Source organism: Sylvia atricapilla, chromosome Z (assembly GCF_009819655.1).
Source record: "Sylvia atricapilla isolate bSylAtr1 chromosome Z, bSylAtr1.pri, whole genome shotgun sequence".
Taxonomy (NCBI): domain Eukaryota; kingdom Metazoa; phylum Chordata; class Aves; order Passeriformes; family Sylviidae; genus Sylvia; species Sylvia atricapilla.
In genome coordinates this window covers 81,260,015-81,276,478 of record NC_089174.1, presented here as the reverse complement: position 1 = coordinate 81,276,478, position 16,464 = coordinate 81,260,015, and the positions used below count along the sequence as shown (strand labels likewise).

General features: G+C 35.4%; 1 protein-coding gene across 1 annotated transcript in view; it reads left to right on the top strand.

The window, feature by feature from the left end:
- JMY (junction mediating and regulatory protein, p53 cofactor) overlaps window positions 1-16,464 on the top strand; it is a 64,386-nt gene that overhangs the window by 15,181 nt on the left and 32,741 nt on the right. Inside the window, exon 2 of the mRNA XM_066338713.1 lies at window positions 3,587-3,760. Within this exon, the coding sequence (XP_066194810.1) occupies window positions 3,587-3,760 (174 nt within the window). The remainder of the gene's footprint in view (window positions 1-3,586; window positions 3,761-16,464) is intronic.

The window sequence follows — 16,464 nt, the reverse complement described above, 5'->3', positions numbered from 1 at the left end:
TTGTCCTGTCACTTGGTGCTCGGGGGAAGAGACCAATCCCCACGCGGCTACAAGCTTCAGTTAAAAAAAAAAATGTCACCAATAAGACAAAATGTACATATAGTGAAGGAGTAACACTCCATTAAGATTAACCACAGGAAACTTCAGACTAAATTAGGCAGGATTAGGGAAGAGGGTTGGTAATGGTGTTTCCGAGTGCTGTATTTACTATACTGTCTTATTTCCCTTTGTTTAATAGAACTAATTGTTATATTTAGTTCTTTATAGTTCAGGTAAACTTCCCTAGAAGCTGATCTACCCATCTTGGAAAGATTGGATATTGAGATTGAGAAGTGTTGCATCTAGAAGTCTCATTCAGGTTTTTTTTAGGTCTTGGCCTCCATCTCTCTTCTCTTGCGGAAAGACACACTGCAATGGAACACTATAATTTTTCTGCTTCCTGCTTCCCTGGTAGCTGGTAGGGTGAGAGCAATTTTTGACCAGAAGGAATCAGATATTTTGATTTATTTAGGCTAATTTTATTAAACTTTTTCTCTACACAATTCACCAGTTCCATGAAAAGGTACCTTAGCGCCTTTCTTGTAATGAGGCACCTAAAGCTGAACACAGTATTCAAGCTTTATGTCTGAGGTTAGTGTTTTTCTTGAAAATGAGGTCTGAATAGATGGATGGGTGTAATGACGCTGTATGTAGCAAGTACTCTCAGGCTGGTTGCTTTCCTGTCTGTTTTGAAGCATTCAAGAATACCCTTACTGAATAGCTTGTTGATCTTTGCATTAAACCAAATAAGATGATATTCTTTGGTTTCTAAGTAGTTTTGCCTGTTTTATTTTGTCTTTTTTTGGAACTGCAGATTAAATGAAATTTTGTCACCATTTTCATTCAGAAAGCCCTCATTAGTAACAGGAAATTTGTTCTACGGGAATCGTTGCCTTAGGGATGAAGAATGGAAACTTACCTTGTGTTAATAGTTAAAGAATAAATATATATATAATTCTCTATTAATTGTTTATGAATAACCTGCCCTCACATCTGTGTTTGATTTTTTTTAATTGAAGATTCAGTATTTTTGAAGGAGTTGAGAATTAAGATTTGATTTAGGTTTTGGGTAACCCCAGTAGCAGACTAACACAGACAGGACCATGAAGTTATGCCCATTTACTTACCTTTTGTTATGACAGGAATGTATTGATAATTCATTATTTTATCCCTACTATTTTCAGTGATGGACATGATTTTTTTTCTGAACAGCCAAGTAGCTATAAGCAGCTACTAGTTTTTAGTGTCCTTAAGATGTCTTTGTACTATTCTGAGAGTCATAAAATTGAATTGGTCCTTCATTTCTTGACACTTCTGTAGCTTCTGCAAAGGTGTTCCCATCTAGCAAAATACCAGAACTACTAAATAGGCCTTAAAGAATGGTCTGTGAATAAAAAGAAAAAAGCCCCTGCATTGTATTGTTCTGTCCCTGAAATAAATGTACCTAAGATTCCCCTTTCAATGATAGTTGAGTGATTACATTTTCTCAAATTGTTGGATTTTGTTGCCCTCTAGAATTTGCATCCTAGTAGAGTAGTACTATTTCACCATGAAAGAGGGGGGTGAATTTATTTAAAAGTGAGATACTAATAGCCTAAGCAACTAAAAGGAAATTGTCGTGTATTGGTAGAGTTGCTCCTTCTTGCAATGGGTGGCTTAGAAGAAAGATTCAGTAGATTGGTGGAAGGATAATTACAGCTTGAGGACTGCAGAGGGAATTCTAATTGTGCCCAGGGAAAGTAGGAGAAAGCTGGTATATGGCAGCTCTGCTTTTGGGCCCTAGTCACATGGAAGTGGAGCTGAGAAAGATGGTATATTCTTAGACCAGATGGTTAAAACAAATAGTGAGCTGGAATAATGTATGAGATTCATAGCGACTTAAGGCATGAAGCCAAGAGTGTCTTGAGTCTCTTTAGTTTCAGGTTGTGTTACATATGTCTAAGACTGAAAGTTATAAAATGCTAGTCTTACAGACTGCAAGCCCAATAGTCTTTTCTTGATGAGAACTCAAATGCTGCAAAATACTGTGTGGTACTGGAAGAGTAAAAGGGCTTAGGCAGTGACTTTTTAACAGGAACAATTTTCTGTGTGAAATTATGTAGGTAACAAAATGGTTTGCCTTGTGCTGGAGTTTCCTCCTTGTGAGGAGTTCCGCATGTGTTTTTACATCCTCTCTCCCAGATCTTTCTTCTCTGCTGAACCTTAATGAGGGAAAGCTCTTCCTGTGTTTTCATGGAATCTGACTGTTATTTTAATGTTGAACATATAAATAAAGCCCACCCACTACAAGCATCTCTGTATTCTGCTCTGCATCCTCTCTCTAACCTCTCTTAGTGGTTCAAAGGTGGAGGTACAGAGATGTTCTAAAATAAACTTTCCATTACAAAGAAAGACACTTTTCATACCCATTCTGGTAACTGAAACACAGTTCAGTCAGCAGAGAGTATTTCACAGATGGCTTAGCATCCAACTTGAATGAACAGATAGAAGATAGGATGTGTTTATTCCACAGCATTCTAATCTTTGTTAAGTTTATTTAAACTTGGACTGTGAATATATGCTTTTGAGATGATAATAAAAAGCGCAAGAGACTTTGACTTAGGAAAATTATATGAGGGGAATTAATTTCAGATAATCTTGTCTTTATAAATGCATTAAGTATTCCACATACCTGTATGATTAGTTTTTATTAAACAACTAAATATTTTTTATTAGAAATGGTGAAAATTTTCCAGCACCATGTGAAGTCTGCTCAGGTAAATGACCAAAGGAAATGCAAAATGAGCATACACAATAATAAAATCATACATCGCAGCTAGTTTGTACAAACAAGTGAATTTTCTGCTTTGTAAGAGCTATAAGAACAGACTTTGATGTTGTATTTTCTTACATGAATTAAAGTTGTTTTATACTAACATCTAAATATTTTCTGAAGATTATAATGCTTAGGTAATTCCTGTTGTAAAAAGAAAATGAATGAAAAGTTCATACATTTTGGGATTAAGCTTTCTATGAAGTTTTGTTTCTTATAGCCTACACTCTGTCTGATGTAGTGGGGGCTGTGTGGATCTAAAGAACAGACTGACAGAAAACCACAAAACCCGAACACCAAGAATTCTCAAAAATGTACAAAGTTCAAAATGCAGCTTCTCTTTCTGTCTCCTTATATATCACTGCTTTTCTCCCGACTCTGATACCAGAGAGCGGGAAGTGTCTGAAGCAGCTTACCTGATTACTATGTTATAAATTGTTGTGCCAAGTTGCTTTTTCTGCTGTCTTTATGCTCATATTCATTACCTTCCAGAAAATTTTGGAAATTAAAAGATCGGCCTGAGTGCTGCTCAGTTAAGGTTATCCAAGATGTACTTATACTTACTGGATGAATTGAAGATGTGTTTTGGGGACTAAGATTATTTTGTTTATTTGGTGATTTTCTGTGAGGGGGAAGATGATACAAGAGGCTAGGCAAAAAATGTTTTTTAAAATTGCTTTCACTTCTGGCAGGAATATTCTGGTATTTTCATGAAAACTTGTACTTTTTCTGCAGCTTCTGGAAAAACATAAGAATACAGAAAGTATGGTAGAGCTCCTTGAACTGTACCAAATGGAAGATGAAGCCTACAGTAATCTTGCAGAAGCGACCACAGAGCTCTACCAGTACCTACTGCAACCATTCCGAGATATGAGGGAACTAGCAATGCTTAGAAGACAGCAGATAAAGGTAGGGTAAAGTCAACTGAGATTTTTTTTAAATTGGAAAGTTCTACTTTTTAGTTCCTATTTACTGGTTCTATTATGCAGTGTGTGAAGTGATATTTTTGCACTATATGCTGACCCTGTTTTTCTGGGCTCTTCACTCAGATGAGTGCTTTTGAAGAGTGAGAATATCTGACATATGTAGCTAAACACCACCTGTTTATCTCACTGTCTTATCCTTCAAATGCATGACTGAATTAAATAGGTCAAACATAAATTTTTGTGGTTGCTGGGAATATTGTGTAATATATAAAAAACACAAAGAGATGTGCGGTATTTATACATTCATTCATTCTAGAAGATTACTTTTAGAAAGTTACTTTTCATTTTAGTTTCCTGAGATAATCTGGTGAACTGTGGAAAGTCAATAGCTTACTATCTGATGTTGCAAAATACTTAAGCACATGGAAGCATATTAAAAGACATAATTTTTTGTAACACTTGGAGAGTATATTTTCCTAAGAGCTAAAAAAGCCATCTGAAGAATACCACATTTTGGTAGAATTGTTCCAGAATGAGTATGTTTGTTATATTTGAAAGTAATTCTGATCTTGAATGCTTAGCCAGAACTAACGAATGTTATCTTTATTGCATCTTGGAAGGACTTTTAATAAAAATACTAGTTCCTGTACGGATTATTAAGACTGCAGCCTTCTGATTCTAAGCTAAAATTTTGTTTCATTTAATCTGTATTGTAAATGTCATTTAATGTCAGCTTGACACTTGTTCAATTAGCCAACAAATTTTTTTACTGTTTTCAGCTTAAAAATAGTGCTCCTCTCTGGTTTTGAGAAAGAATAAGGGAGGGAGGCAAAATGAATTATGATAGTTTTATTTTGACGTATTGCTATATGTCTAAAGTAATTTTTCAGAAAAATCAGCAATCTTAAATGAACTCAGTTTTATAAAGTGATGATGTTTTAACTAAAAGTGCTTTTTCTTCTCTTGAATGACGAATGTTGCTGCAGAGAATTGGCATGAATATTTTTTTCAGATGTGTCATACAGTTGAAGCCTATAAACTACGTTTATTGAAAAGCTTGCTTCAAAGCATGGTGAAATAATTCCCATTTTATTTGAATTTGTAGTAAAGAAAAAAAGATTTGTTTGTTCTTTTGTCAAATAAGAAGTAAATATTGCGAGTAAAAATATGTATTAAGATATTGCGAGTAAAAATATGTATTAAGAGTTTTGTTGTGTTTTGCTCTGTTTTCATTTTTTTAAACCTCAGTAATCTTTTGAATTCCAGTTTTAAAATGCATAACTTCATATTCTTCCTGAAAGAGTACATTGATAAACTTCAGAAGTATGTTCTGTGGTTGATTATTTTAGTCATACATAATTTCTTCTAATGTACATTATGTTCTCTTCATAATTTGGCAATTTTTGAGTTAAAAAACTTGGTCATTTGTATGATGCGGTAGAGAAAGATGCCATCTCTTGTTTTTCCTTTCATCGTTTGAGAGAAAGCAGTACTTGTATCTATGATGACAAAACATACATTATACTGGGTAGCTAGGGTTGAAGAAATGTTTTATAAATAGAACTTCTGCATGAAATGGTTTGTATTAACTTGCTGCATATGTTTTTCTGGCAGGCTTTAATGTTTTAGACCTTTTCTGTATTAGGTATCTGTTTCTGATTTGTGGGGAAGTTGTTTTTGTTTGGTGTGCAGTTTTTGGAGTTTTTTAAGAATTTGGGAGGTGTTAGGTATTTTAATCAGCTTAATTTTGTCAGTTTTCACAGTGAGTTTAGAAGGAAGTTAATTACATCACCTTTAATCTTCAGCAAGAGTGTTTTCTGCTTTTGGAGCAAGACATAAAAATTGGAATATGTGTCATCTGGTGTTAAATTTCTACTGTTCCTGTGAAATTTTAAGGAAGAGACAAGCCTATGGGAGGCAAGGGAGAAAACAAAACTAAGTTCTGTCTGATCAGTCAAGGCTTATTGGAGAGTGACATCTGTATTTTATCCAGATGCGTTCTTTGGGGAAAAAAACCCATGAAACAACAAACCACAAACCAAACAACCCACAATGAAAGTTAATAACAAAGTTAAAACCCATGTGGAAGCTTGGAAATGTAGGTTACTGTTGTCCATTATAGATATGATAGAATCTTGTTTCATTTTGTATTTTGATTCTACAGTAATTTTTCAGATGTATTTTGCTTCATTTAGTGTAAAGGATGGAACATTAAGGTGTGTGAGGAATCAGAGCTGTTTGTAAAGTGTTTCAGTAGTCCTGGATTTGAAAAACTGATGGAAAAAGGTGTAAGATCATGAAAGGAAGAGAGGATGGGTTATTATGAAATGAGATGTCACTGTGGAAAAACAACTTCAAATGGCATTTCTGCTTAATTATGGGCTAGTCATCTAACCCTAGAACAATGTGTTCAGTAAGTGATATGCTTCTCTTTTTTTGGGCTTCCAGCTTCAGAGTCCTGGTTTTGTTTATATGAATGCTCTTTATATGCAAGTGCTCCTCAAATCCATGGGGACTTCCCTCCAAGCAAGTCAAGATGCTTAACAGATACCATGCATTCTTGAAAGTGCTGAGCCCTGCAAGCACAGCTGTGCTTTGGGCTTAAATCTTTGTGTGTATGATATGGGAACAGACCTGCTTGCCCCAAGGCCTTTATGAGGGACACAGAAAATAGAAGCCAACTTGTAATGAATGGTACTATCAAATTGAGAAATGCCTATCAAAGAAGCAAGTCTGTACTCATTCCAAGATTAAAATATAAGGTACACTTAGGAAATATGCTCTGTGTGTTTAGGATTACTGTATTTTGTAAGGTAAATGTGAAAAGTTGTATTGATAAGCCAGCCAAACAGTCCATATGTTCACTGAATGCTGGAGAAGGCATAATAAAGGATTTGAACACAGTATTATATTTTATATATACATAAAATATATGTATAAATACATACTGAGCTGAAAATTTGCATAGGCATTTTCTGATTTATTTATGGACTGTTGCTGGTTTATTTGTAATAATATGTGAAAATATTCAAGCAATGAGTTTTAGCATGTTAATTTCACTATCTAGGTTACTGGTCCTTTTCTTCTGACTTTGGACTCTCGAGTATTACACAGGCACCAGCCAAGTGAACTTTGATATTCAAATGCTGTGTTGCATGTTTTGGTCTGTCTGTATATTCTTCCAAGAACTAGGAAGACAATTACGAACATAAAATTATAGGACAGACAATGTTCATACATTACCTAGCATTAAAGTTGAATTTTAAATGGAATTTAATTTTTTTTCTAAGAATCAGACTACTGAAAAGGTGTTATATTTTTGATTCTAAAAATGTTTCACATTTATGCCCACAAATTTTCCTTAATCAAAATAGATAATTTCCCTGTGAAAATTTTGCTTATTTTTTCTGTGTGCAGAACACACATTTGGCAAAGTAGAAAAGTGGGAGGTAATAGACATCAATAGCTGGAAATGAAAAGACTGAGTGTTTCTGAAATTTTGAGAAATCAGAGTAGACACCTCTGTTCTGATGCCTTTGATTTCAGAAAGTTAAATCTAAACTTTGTGAGATCCTCCTCTGTTCTTCAGAAAGTATGTAAGGGATCAACAGTTAGTGGTTGATACTTAGCTGTAGAACTATTGGCCAGGTTACTGTGATCAAGTTTGAAGCCCTTTAAAACTAAAACATGAAGGTTTCTTTTATACAGGCTACCAAATCTGGTTATTTAGAAAAGAAAAAATATTGTACTTCAAAAAAATGACTTCATGGGCAAAACCACAAAGCCTTTTTTGTCTGTATGTCTGTGTTTACCAGTCTTCATACAGACAAAGAAACTACCTTGCTACTTAGAATTTTTATGGCCTTGTAGTTGTGGACAGTACTTCACAGTCATGATGAATAGGCTCTGGGTTTGATCAAAGGCCAAGTGAAGTCAGTGGGAGGCCTTCTCTTCTCATGCTTTGAGGGTTTTTTGGATGTCCTTGATATTGGACTAAAGATAAATGTAACAAATTGCTTCACAACCTACATGTAGATGCCAGCAAAACTTCAAAACATGCATTCTTGAGGGTCTGAGTTGAACTGGTTTTGTTTAGCTGGAAACTTGTAATATCTCATTACGAGTGAAAGCCTCGAGCCACCATTACGTCTCAGCTCATCTCCAGGAAATGAGAGCATTGAAAACTTATCTTATGTTAAATACATTAAATACATTAAATGCATTCATACCTTCATTGCTTGCATGTTAATTATTTTTACTTGCATGTTAGTTCACATAAATGTGAGGAGGTTTTAAGGACTTCAAATATATTAATATTAATATATTTCTAGCACTGAAAGCTAGAGATTAGAGCAGCATATAGATTGATAGTTCATAGCATCCTGATTTAAAAAAAATTGGAGTCTTTTGTTAGTCTGAAGGTTTGGTTGTTTGGTTCCCTCTCAAGCTCCCTTATGCAGATTCTGGTATATTAAAAATACAGTTCTGACTCAACTGTATGTGGATTTGTTCATTTAATATATGGTGGTAAATTGCAGTAGTGAACTTTATAGTTAATTTAACTTTGATTTATGCAAAATTAAGTACTTAGAAATAAATTACATTGTATTGAACGTGTAAAAATTTGGTTAAAATAGCTTCATAAAGTATGAAACAAGTTCAAGGGGGTAGAAATTTAGCAATGGAAACAGCTGGCAAAGCTGAGAGAATTACTTTAAAAAGTACTTACAGAGTATCTTTTTTTGAAAAGTCTCCAATCATGTGAAGATATTTTGGAGAAACTGTAAAACTTCAAAGGTTTTTAAACTTGTTTTTAAAATCTCCTTATAGCTGAAGGTGTATCCTCACATCATCAGAAATAATACTTAAAGAAATGTAGCTTTTGAAAAACATGTAGACTGGAGAAGAAATCTAAATTTATGCAAAATGGTCAGAAACTTAGTGAAAAATATTGCTAGCTTGTTTGAGAATGTGATGCAATATAGTGGATTATACTGATTGTCTTTATAGTTTGATTCAAAAGGGTTGTATGTCAGTGTCTGTTTACAATCTGAACTATAAATACTCTAAACTGTTACATGAACTCAGAACAGAACATTTTGCTGACTTCAAATCAGGACTTAATGGATTTTTGCCAAAAAAAAAAAAAAAAAATTCTAAAGAGGCGATCTGATAGAAAGCAAGCTGGTACCTAAATCATTTAATGAAACTTAGTTCCTGATAAGAGGTAGCTGGCTACAAAACTGATATATATCTGATTGCATAAATCTGCCTGTCTGGAAAATGAGTAGAGTAAAAGACTGCTCTAGGTGTTCAGCTATAAAAGTGATTAATAAGACTTGTAGAAAATTTGATTATGTTTGAATGCTGAAAGGTTTGTGTAGTTTTTTAAAAAGTAACGCTGTACAAGAAGCTGGGCTGAATAATAAAATGGTAGGTGAAATTTCAATAAATAAAAACTAATGCATATGCAGAAGGTTGATGACAACCTCTGAAAGCATATATGCATATTTATATGCACCTAATTAACTAGCTACTACTCTTAAGGAAAAATGTGTAAGAGCCATGTTGAGCTTGCTGAAAATAGCTTGCTATTCAGCATTTTAGAAGAGCAAAGAAGAAGATTTTGAATTATTAGAGAGGTTTAAAAATAAAGCGCCAAATAGAAAACATCACACTTTGGTACACGTCCGTGGTATACCTGCGTCTTGAATGTCACATTTTTAGTTTCTTCCTCTCAAAAAAGTACTACAGTGTCAGAGTGACAGTATGGAACATAAGGGTGTTTCCCTATTAAGCATCCACAGTACTACACCAGAGTAAAAGAATTGGATTGCATTAGTTTGGAAAGCATGTGATTCATCAAAGATAGTACATATCCATAAATCATGAATATTAAGGGATAAAAAGTATAAAAAATAGGGGTACCTCAATGAACCTGTGGTGCTTTAAATAAAGCACAGACAAACTCTTAGTACACCTTACATGCTCTGTGGCAATAATTTCCACAGTTTAACGGTGGACACCAAATATATGTGTTCAGAAAGGGAGTTGTCAGTGTCTGTTAATGATTTGGATTAATCAGCAGTTTAGGGAACCTGTAACAGAATTTGGGTGTTATCAATGTATCTTGTATCAATGTATCAATGTGTTGTCTTAATTTTTTTTTCCTCAAGTGCTAATAATGGAGGAAATAGTGCGGAAAAATGCTGAATCAGTGTATCCATTCAAAAAGGCATCTTGATGGAATTTTGAAAGGCTGTTAGACATGCAGAAAATTCTAAATTATGTGTCCCTGAGGATTAGAGTCAAGGAGAGTGAAACCTAGAAATGTATGATTTTTTTTTTTCCTTTGCAGTGTTGGAGACAGGGAGAGAGAAAAAAGGAGGAGGCTTTGAGGAGTCTTTGATGCAATGTTGTTCAGACTCTAGAGGTCAAGGAGAGGGACCGAAGGGCTTCAGAGGTTGAAAAGTTTGCTGAGAGTCTAAATTTTGCAAAAAGATTTTTAATCTAAATAGTTTCAAATCTAGTGGGTTTTAGTGCTTCTTTTTCAATAGTGCCCTGAAAAAAACCCCTTTTTATAAGCTTTTATCATACTTGATAATTTCATACTGAAAGTTACTGGGCTTTATTTGCTACCTGTTACAGTTATTTTCAGTATCCATGTTCATGGCTATTTATATGTCTTTAATCTGATTGCTTCTGGCTAATACTTGTGTCACTATTTCTGTTTTTTTCAGTATATAAAAAATTGTCTACCATATTTTGATAAACTCTTGATAGATATGCTAAAGATTTTGTCTGTTGTGTGTATTAAATTTCTAAACTGAAGATTTAAAAATACATCCAATCATTTTCATGCACAAACAGAATCTAGAATGTCTGGAAACACTCAAGCCCCCTTGCCTTTGAGTTTGGCTTAACATTTTCAAATAACTAGTGGAATGTGTCTTCTTAAGAATATATTTTTTAAAAAATAAAAGCTTTCTTTTTGAAGCTGAACTCTCTTTTAGTCTAAGTCTCAGTCAGTAAATATGAAATGTATAGAAATGTTCTATGCTATACAGATGAATAAATAAGGAATGCTTAATGCAGGGTACATTGTTTAGCTTTGATTCTGTCAATTGCCAGTATAAAATACTGTAGCAGTGTTTTTAACACTCTTTTTACTTAAGCTCTTGTATGTCTGGGGGAAAACAACAGTTAAATAAACACAGTCTTTACTGTAATGCTTGCCCTAACCTATCTTTTCTATGATTTTTCTGTTCTAACTACTTCTTAGTTTTTCAAGATTTTCCATGGTTCTGGAAAAAACATTCATTACTGCATCTTGCAGTGGAATGACATTATTATTCAGTCTCCTTTCTGTATGTCCTAACATCTTGTTACCTTTCACTTTGTTCTTCCTTTACAGTCTTGACTGAATTGTGTATATTATGTTTTAAGATAATCAAAACTCCTGTAGTTTGTATTTTAGTCCCAAGTGCCAGGTATTTTGAAGAATTTAGACCATGCAAACTAAATAGGTTTTTATGCATTAACAGTGACATCTGTGTCCATATTTGTTAGGACAAAACTGTAAGGCCCTTTTTAAAGCTGGTTGTTCTCACTAAATATATTTAAGGGCATATGTACAGAATTATAACATATTTGGAGAAATAGTGCTGGGTTTGTGTTAACAGCTGGGAGCCCAGTTAAATTAAAAACAACAGCAAAAAAGTTAGTAAGACTAACTTTGAGAAGGCTCTCATAGATGAAGCTGAAATGCATGTTTTCTGGCTACTATGTGTAGCAGGCTGTGGTTGGGATTGCTTGTTTGACCTCTTGGAGAATGCAGATAGCTGAGCCTTTGATCTGAAACATGCTTTTATGTATAAAGCCATATCCATTTTGTGTTTTGCCACTGTCATCTGCGCTATTACTTTTTTTTCTTCTTATAATTAACTGGCCTGCTGTTACACCTCACATTTTTTTCCTTTTCTGCCTATTACAAGTCCATCCAGGAGAAGGATGACAGAGAGAGCTGGAGAGATGTGACATATCCTTGCCTAAGTTATTGTATGGTCTAGGCCAAGTCTTATTTCTGTCTGTCATGTCCATTCTCCAGAAAAAAACCCCATGTGAGGTATTAAAGACCATAACTTATTAGATGTATAATACATGTGTATCCCATCATTTCCAAACTGTTGCTCGTATTTTCTCTTGATAAGTTTACTATAGTCTCTTCAGAACTTAACCATAATTTGCAAACTGTTCCGGAAAAGAATGTTTCCAGTACGGCATTGCCTGTGTTTATCCATCCTTATTTGCTTATGGGCTAGTTCAGGAACCTCCTTTTGGTTTGTTTTGTCTGAAGAATTCATTTGTTCTCCTTCAGAAACGTATCAATACAGTGTTGAAATATGTTCTTTTGTGTTCTGTTAGTCTGAAGCAATTGCTGATGAAAATATTTGTGTGATGTGTTGAAGTTAATGGCTTCTGCTGTTTCTATCCCTTCTAATGTGTTTTGTGACAGCCACTTTTGTGAAAACTGTCATGATTTTCTTAGCTTCAAAGCATCATTTGAAGTAAAACTTGTAAAACATGAAAGTCTACAAAAGCAAGTTTCATCATCGGAGGAAAAAAATCATAGCAAATTTTACCGTGAAACTTGGATTCCTCTCAAGGAGGATATAGGATTTTTAAAGAGTAGCTGCAGTATTTTGTTGAGAAAGTGATAAGTAGAAGAGAAGCTAGATTTGGCTTCTGATCTAGTTGTGATATGGGAGATTTTTCTGTTGGACCAGGCTTTGTCCAAAACTTTTGAGTCCAAATGCGCAATTCTAGGCCAAAAGCTCACTTTGAAAAAATGTTAGGTAACTGAAAAAAGCCTTTTAAGCTAAGAAAAAACTTCAAGTACATTTGAGTTTCTTAATTTTTAACTAGAAATGTTTTTAAAACAAAACTAGATACACAAGTTTACAAGAAATGTCATTAGATTACAGCACTTTTTAATTATTCTTTGCCCTCTTTTAGTCATATCTAGCATGGACAATAGTAATTTAGAAACTATTTGTTTAGTCTCTTAAAATGACATCTTGCTCTTTTATGAGCTATAAAAACTGAAGATGCTGGCATCATACAGGTGAGCAAAATAAAACATAGAGAGGTTATGCATATATTGCAAACAATAATGGAATGCAGAAGCACATAAGAGCTTCCTTTAATTCCATAATGAGAGTTGTTGTCTTACATCAAAGTGATTAATTATTGAAGAGAACATAGAAAACCAAGTCTTCAAAACTCACAAGCCTGTTCATGTTGATATTTAATGGTCCATGGCTACTCCCTTTTCCTTTTTAAATTCTTAGCTAGGACAAAATGAGGGAGTGGTCACTTCTGTCATGGAAGTGTTTGCAGCTGGGGAGGAAACCTGCCTTTTCATAAGCTGCAAGTTCCAGAGGCATGTTCCTTATCTTTACTCACTAACTTTTCCCCCTTTTACAGCTGTGGTCTTCATTTAAGCTATCTCTTTCCCCCCGTGAGCTTACTTTGTATTTCCTACGATAACAGATGCTATAAATAATTTCAATCTTGTATATAAATGAAACAACATTATATTATTTAAACTGAATATTATGATATGTTTGTATAGATTTCCTCTAGTGGCACTTTGTTGGACTGATATATAATGCCCAGACAGCCATTTGGCAGGGGGGGTCCATATATATTTCACCCCTGTGTCTCAGTTGTTCATCTCTGGTTTTCTCTGGAGATTGTCTGTCCTACCCTGAAAGAATGACAAGCATAAATATGATTAATGACCGGTGGATTATAATAATTCTCTAGCAGGGTTACACTTGAGAATTGATAATTCTTCTAAGTTGTTGGTGCTGTTGGTATTTGCACTTACAATATTGCTGTCTCTTTTTAAAGTGTTTTTTTCAAAGTCTGCTGGGTCCATGGCCAGAAGTGGCTTTTTGCAGGCCCTCTCTCTTGTAGTTTGTCATAGTTACTTGGTTTTGATGATAAAGAATGACCGTAATTACCTTTGGAAAGGTTGCAGTCAGTATTGCCTTCTTCTACTGTGGCTTTTCGATTGTTTCTTTTTAATGACTGTTTTTCTTTTTTAGGGTTTTGTTTTTTTTTTTTTTGGTGGAGAAATGGAATCAGGTGGATTGAAATGGTTGAATGGGAAGAGTTTTGTTTTCCCACAGGGAGCATTGGAGCACCTTCAGGTCAATGGAGTGACTCTCAGAGGCTGCAGGGCATGTATGTCAGGCAAACCCAGCAAAGCAAGCTTGAGCAGGAGCATCATAAACCTGAAGTGAGAAGCAGAGAGCAGCAGCCAGCTAGGTCTGAGGCACCAGAGAGACTCCTAAAGTTTGCTGCCACTCAGAAAGTCATTGACCTAGTAGAAACACAGGTTGGAACTGTCTGTAAGGAGGCAGTTCAGACTGTGTTCATTGAATACTATTCTGGAGTCTCCTTCTGACAAGTCTGCTTTTCCCAAAATTAGATACTGTCTTTCACGTATCCAAAAAGTAACAAAGATCTCTGTGACTGAGGATTGTTACTCCAGGCTGGAAGCTTGTTCTTGAACTTTCTCACTTGAAATTTGTCACCTTGAACCTCAGTTCTCTCAGGCTGGTATAGTTATGGGGAGGCTGTGGCTGTGATAGTCTGGTCCAGCAGCTTCAGAAGTAAAGGGAATAAGCTTTTCAGTTTAAGGTTCATGCTTAGCTTCTAGCTATTCAGCCTTACTAAGAAAGCATGTGGGATATTTCACCTGTCAAAGACAGTTCCCCACTGGCACCTAGATTCTGTCTTCACCTTTAGGTTGGATGCTGCCATTACAATGAGAGGCTCATTCCTTGTTGTCGTTTACCTGTGGCCATCAGCTAAGCCCCACAGGGCTGCTTGCTCTCTCTAGCTCAGTGGGATGGTGGGAGGAGAGTCAGAAGAGTAAAAGTGAGAAAACACTTTTGAGATAAAGAGTTGAGATAAAGACAGTTTATTAGACGAAACGAAAGCTGTGCACACAAAGCAAAGCAAAACAAGGAATTCATTCACTGATTCACACGGGAAAGCAGGTGTTCAGCTATGTCCAAGAGAGCAGGATAACAGTGACTTAGAAAGACAAACACCCATCGCTCTGAACATTACCCACTTCCCCCAGTTTTATTGCTGGGCACAGTCCTTTATGGTATGGAATGTCTCTGTTGGTCAGCTGGGGTCAGCCTTCCCACCTGTGTCCCTTTCCAACTTCTTGTGAAACCCCTCTCCTCACTACTGGAGTGGAGTGAGAAGCAGAAATGGCCTTGGCTCTGTGTCAGCACTGCTTAGCAAGAGCTAAAGTATCCCTGTATTACTAAGACTGTTTGCAGTGCAATTCCAAATCAGAGCCCATACCAGCTAATATGAAGAATATTAATCCAGCCAAAACCAGCACATCCATACTCTATTATTTTGTGTCTTCAGAGCCAGAAAGTTAACACTGTGTTTGTGTGTTTCTCTTATCGAAGCTGCAGAGTGCAAAGTCCAGACATGAACATAAGCTGTACCTTTGATGTTTTGATTGTACTGCAAGACACTTAAGAACTCTGTTTTAGGAGTTTGGCTATCTGGCTAGATGGGTCGGTGTGGGCAAGCATGAAGGCAGGTCAAGCGACGTAGGGGAATTGTTTCTATCCTTTTTATCTTTCTGGGGCTCCTTTCACAATTCTTTTAACATGCCACTGTTCTGCAGCCTCAAGGCACATTGTTGGTCTGTTCTCATTCATGCCGTTGCTAAAGCCAAGGCTTCTTGAGTTTTCTCTGTGTTGCTATATGAGTACCCTTAGTGTGAATGATGATGTATGGATGAATATGTGGGATTGTGGATAATGAAAAGATGCTTCCTTTCCTTATTACTTGTAAGTACTTGCTCTAGGGAACAAAGATATAATTATATTTTGGAATCATAAAACTCTTCAGCTTGCACCATGTGTGAATAATGTTTTGGTAGACAAAACTTTATGGAAAAATGTTACTTTGAGGCTTACTTTCCTAGAACTCATGCCTAATAAGAATGTTACTCACATTACTTAGTGATCCTGTGTCAATTCAGTGTCAAGGTACCTCATCTGTATCAAGGAGCAGAAAAGGAAAACTTTTAACTGTGTTGATTTTTATCCAGCTTCACAAATGAATTTGCTGTTTCAGAGTTCTCCGTAAATGGAAAGTGTTAATTTCACCAGTGTGTAATTCACTGGTGTGTGTGTATATATGTATCTACAGTACAATTTTTTTGTGGAAACCTGTCTGTCCTCTTCTAAATATTGCCTGTGGGAAATGTGGTACATACATGCTCCATAGAAAGACGTGTTACAACGTATCTAGTAAAAGTGTTGCTCACTTACACTTGCCCACGTTATGCTTTGTCTGTTGCCTTTCTAAGAGTCTTGGAAATACATAAGAAGTAGATTCAAATACCTTATTAATGTCCTCTAAGTGTTTTTCAAGAAATGGACAAGTGTTTAGAAGGCATCTATTTGTTTTTGCTTGTGAAAATCATCCATCTAAGAGATGGGACAAGTGGATATGCTGAAGTAGGTCCTGAGCAGTCACTTAAAAACCTTTCCTTTGCAATTGAGTGGAATGGCTTGTTAGACCAAATTGAAACTTTGTGATACTAAGATTAATACTTGAGGCGTTAGAACTTCAGGT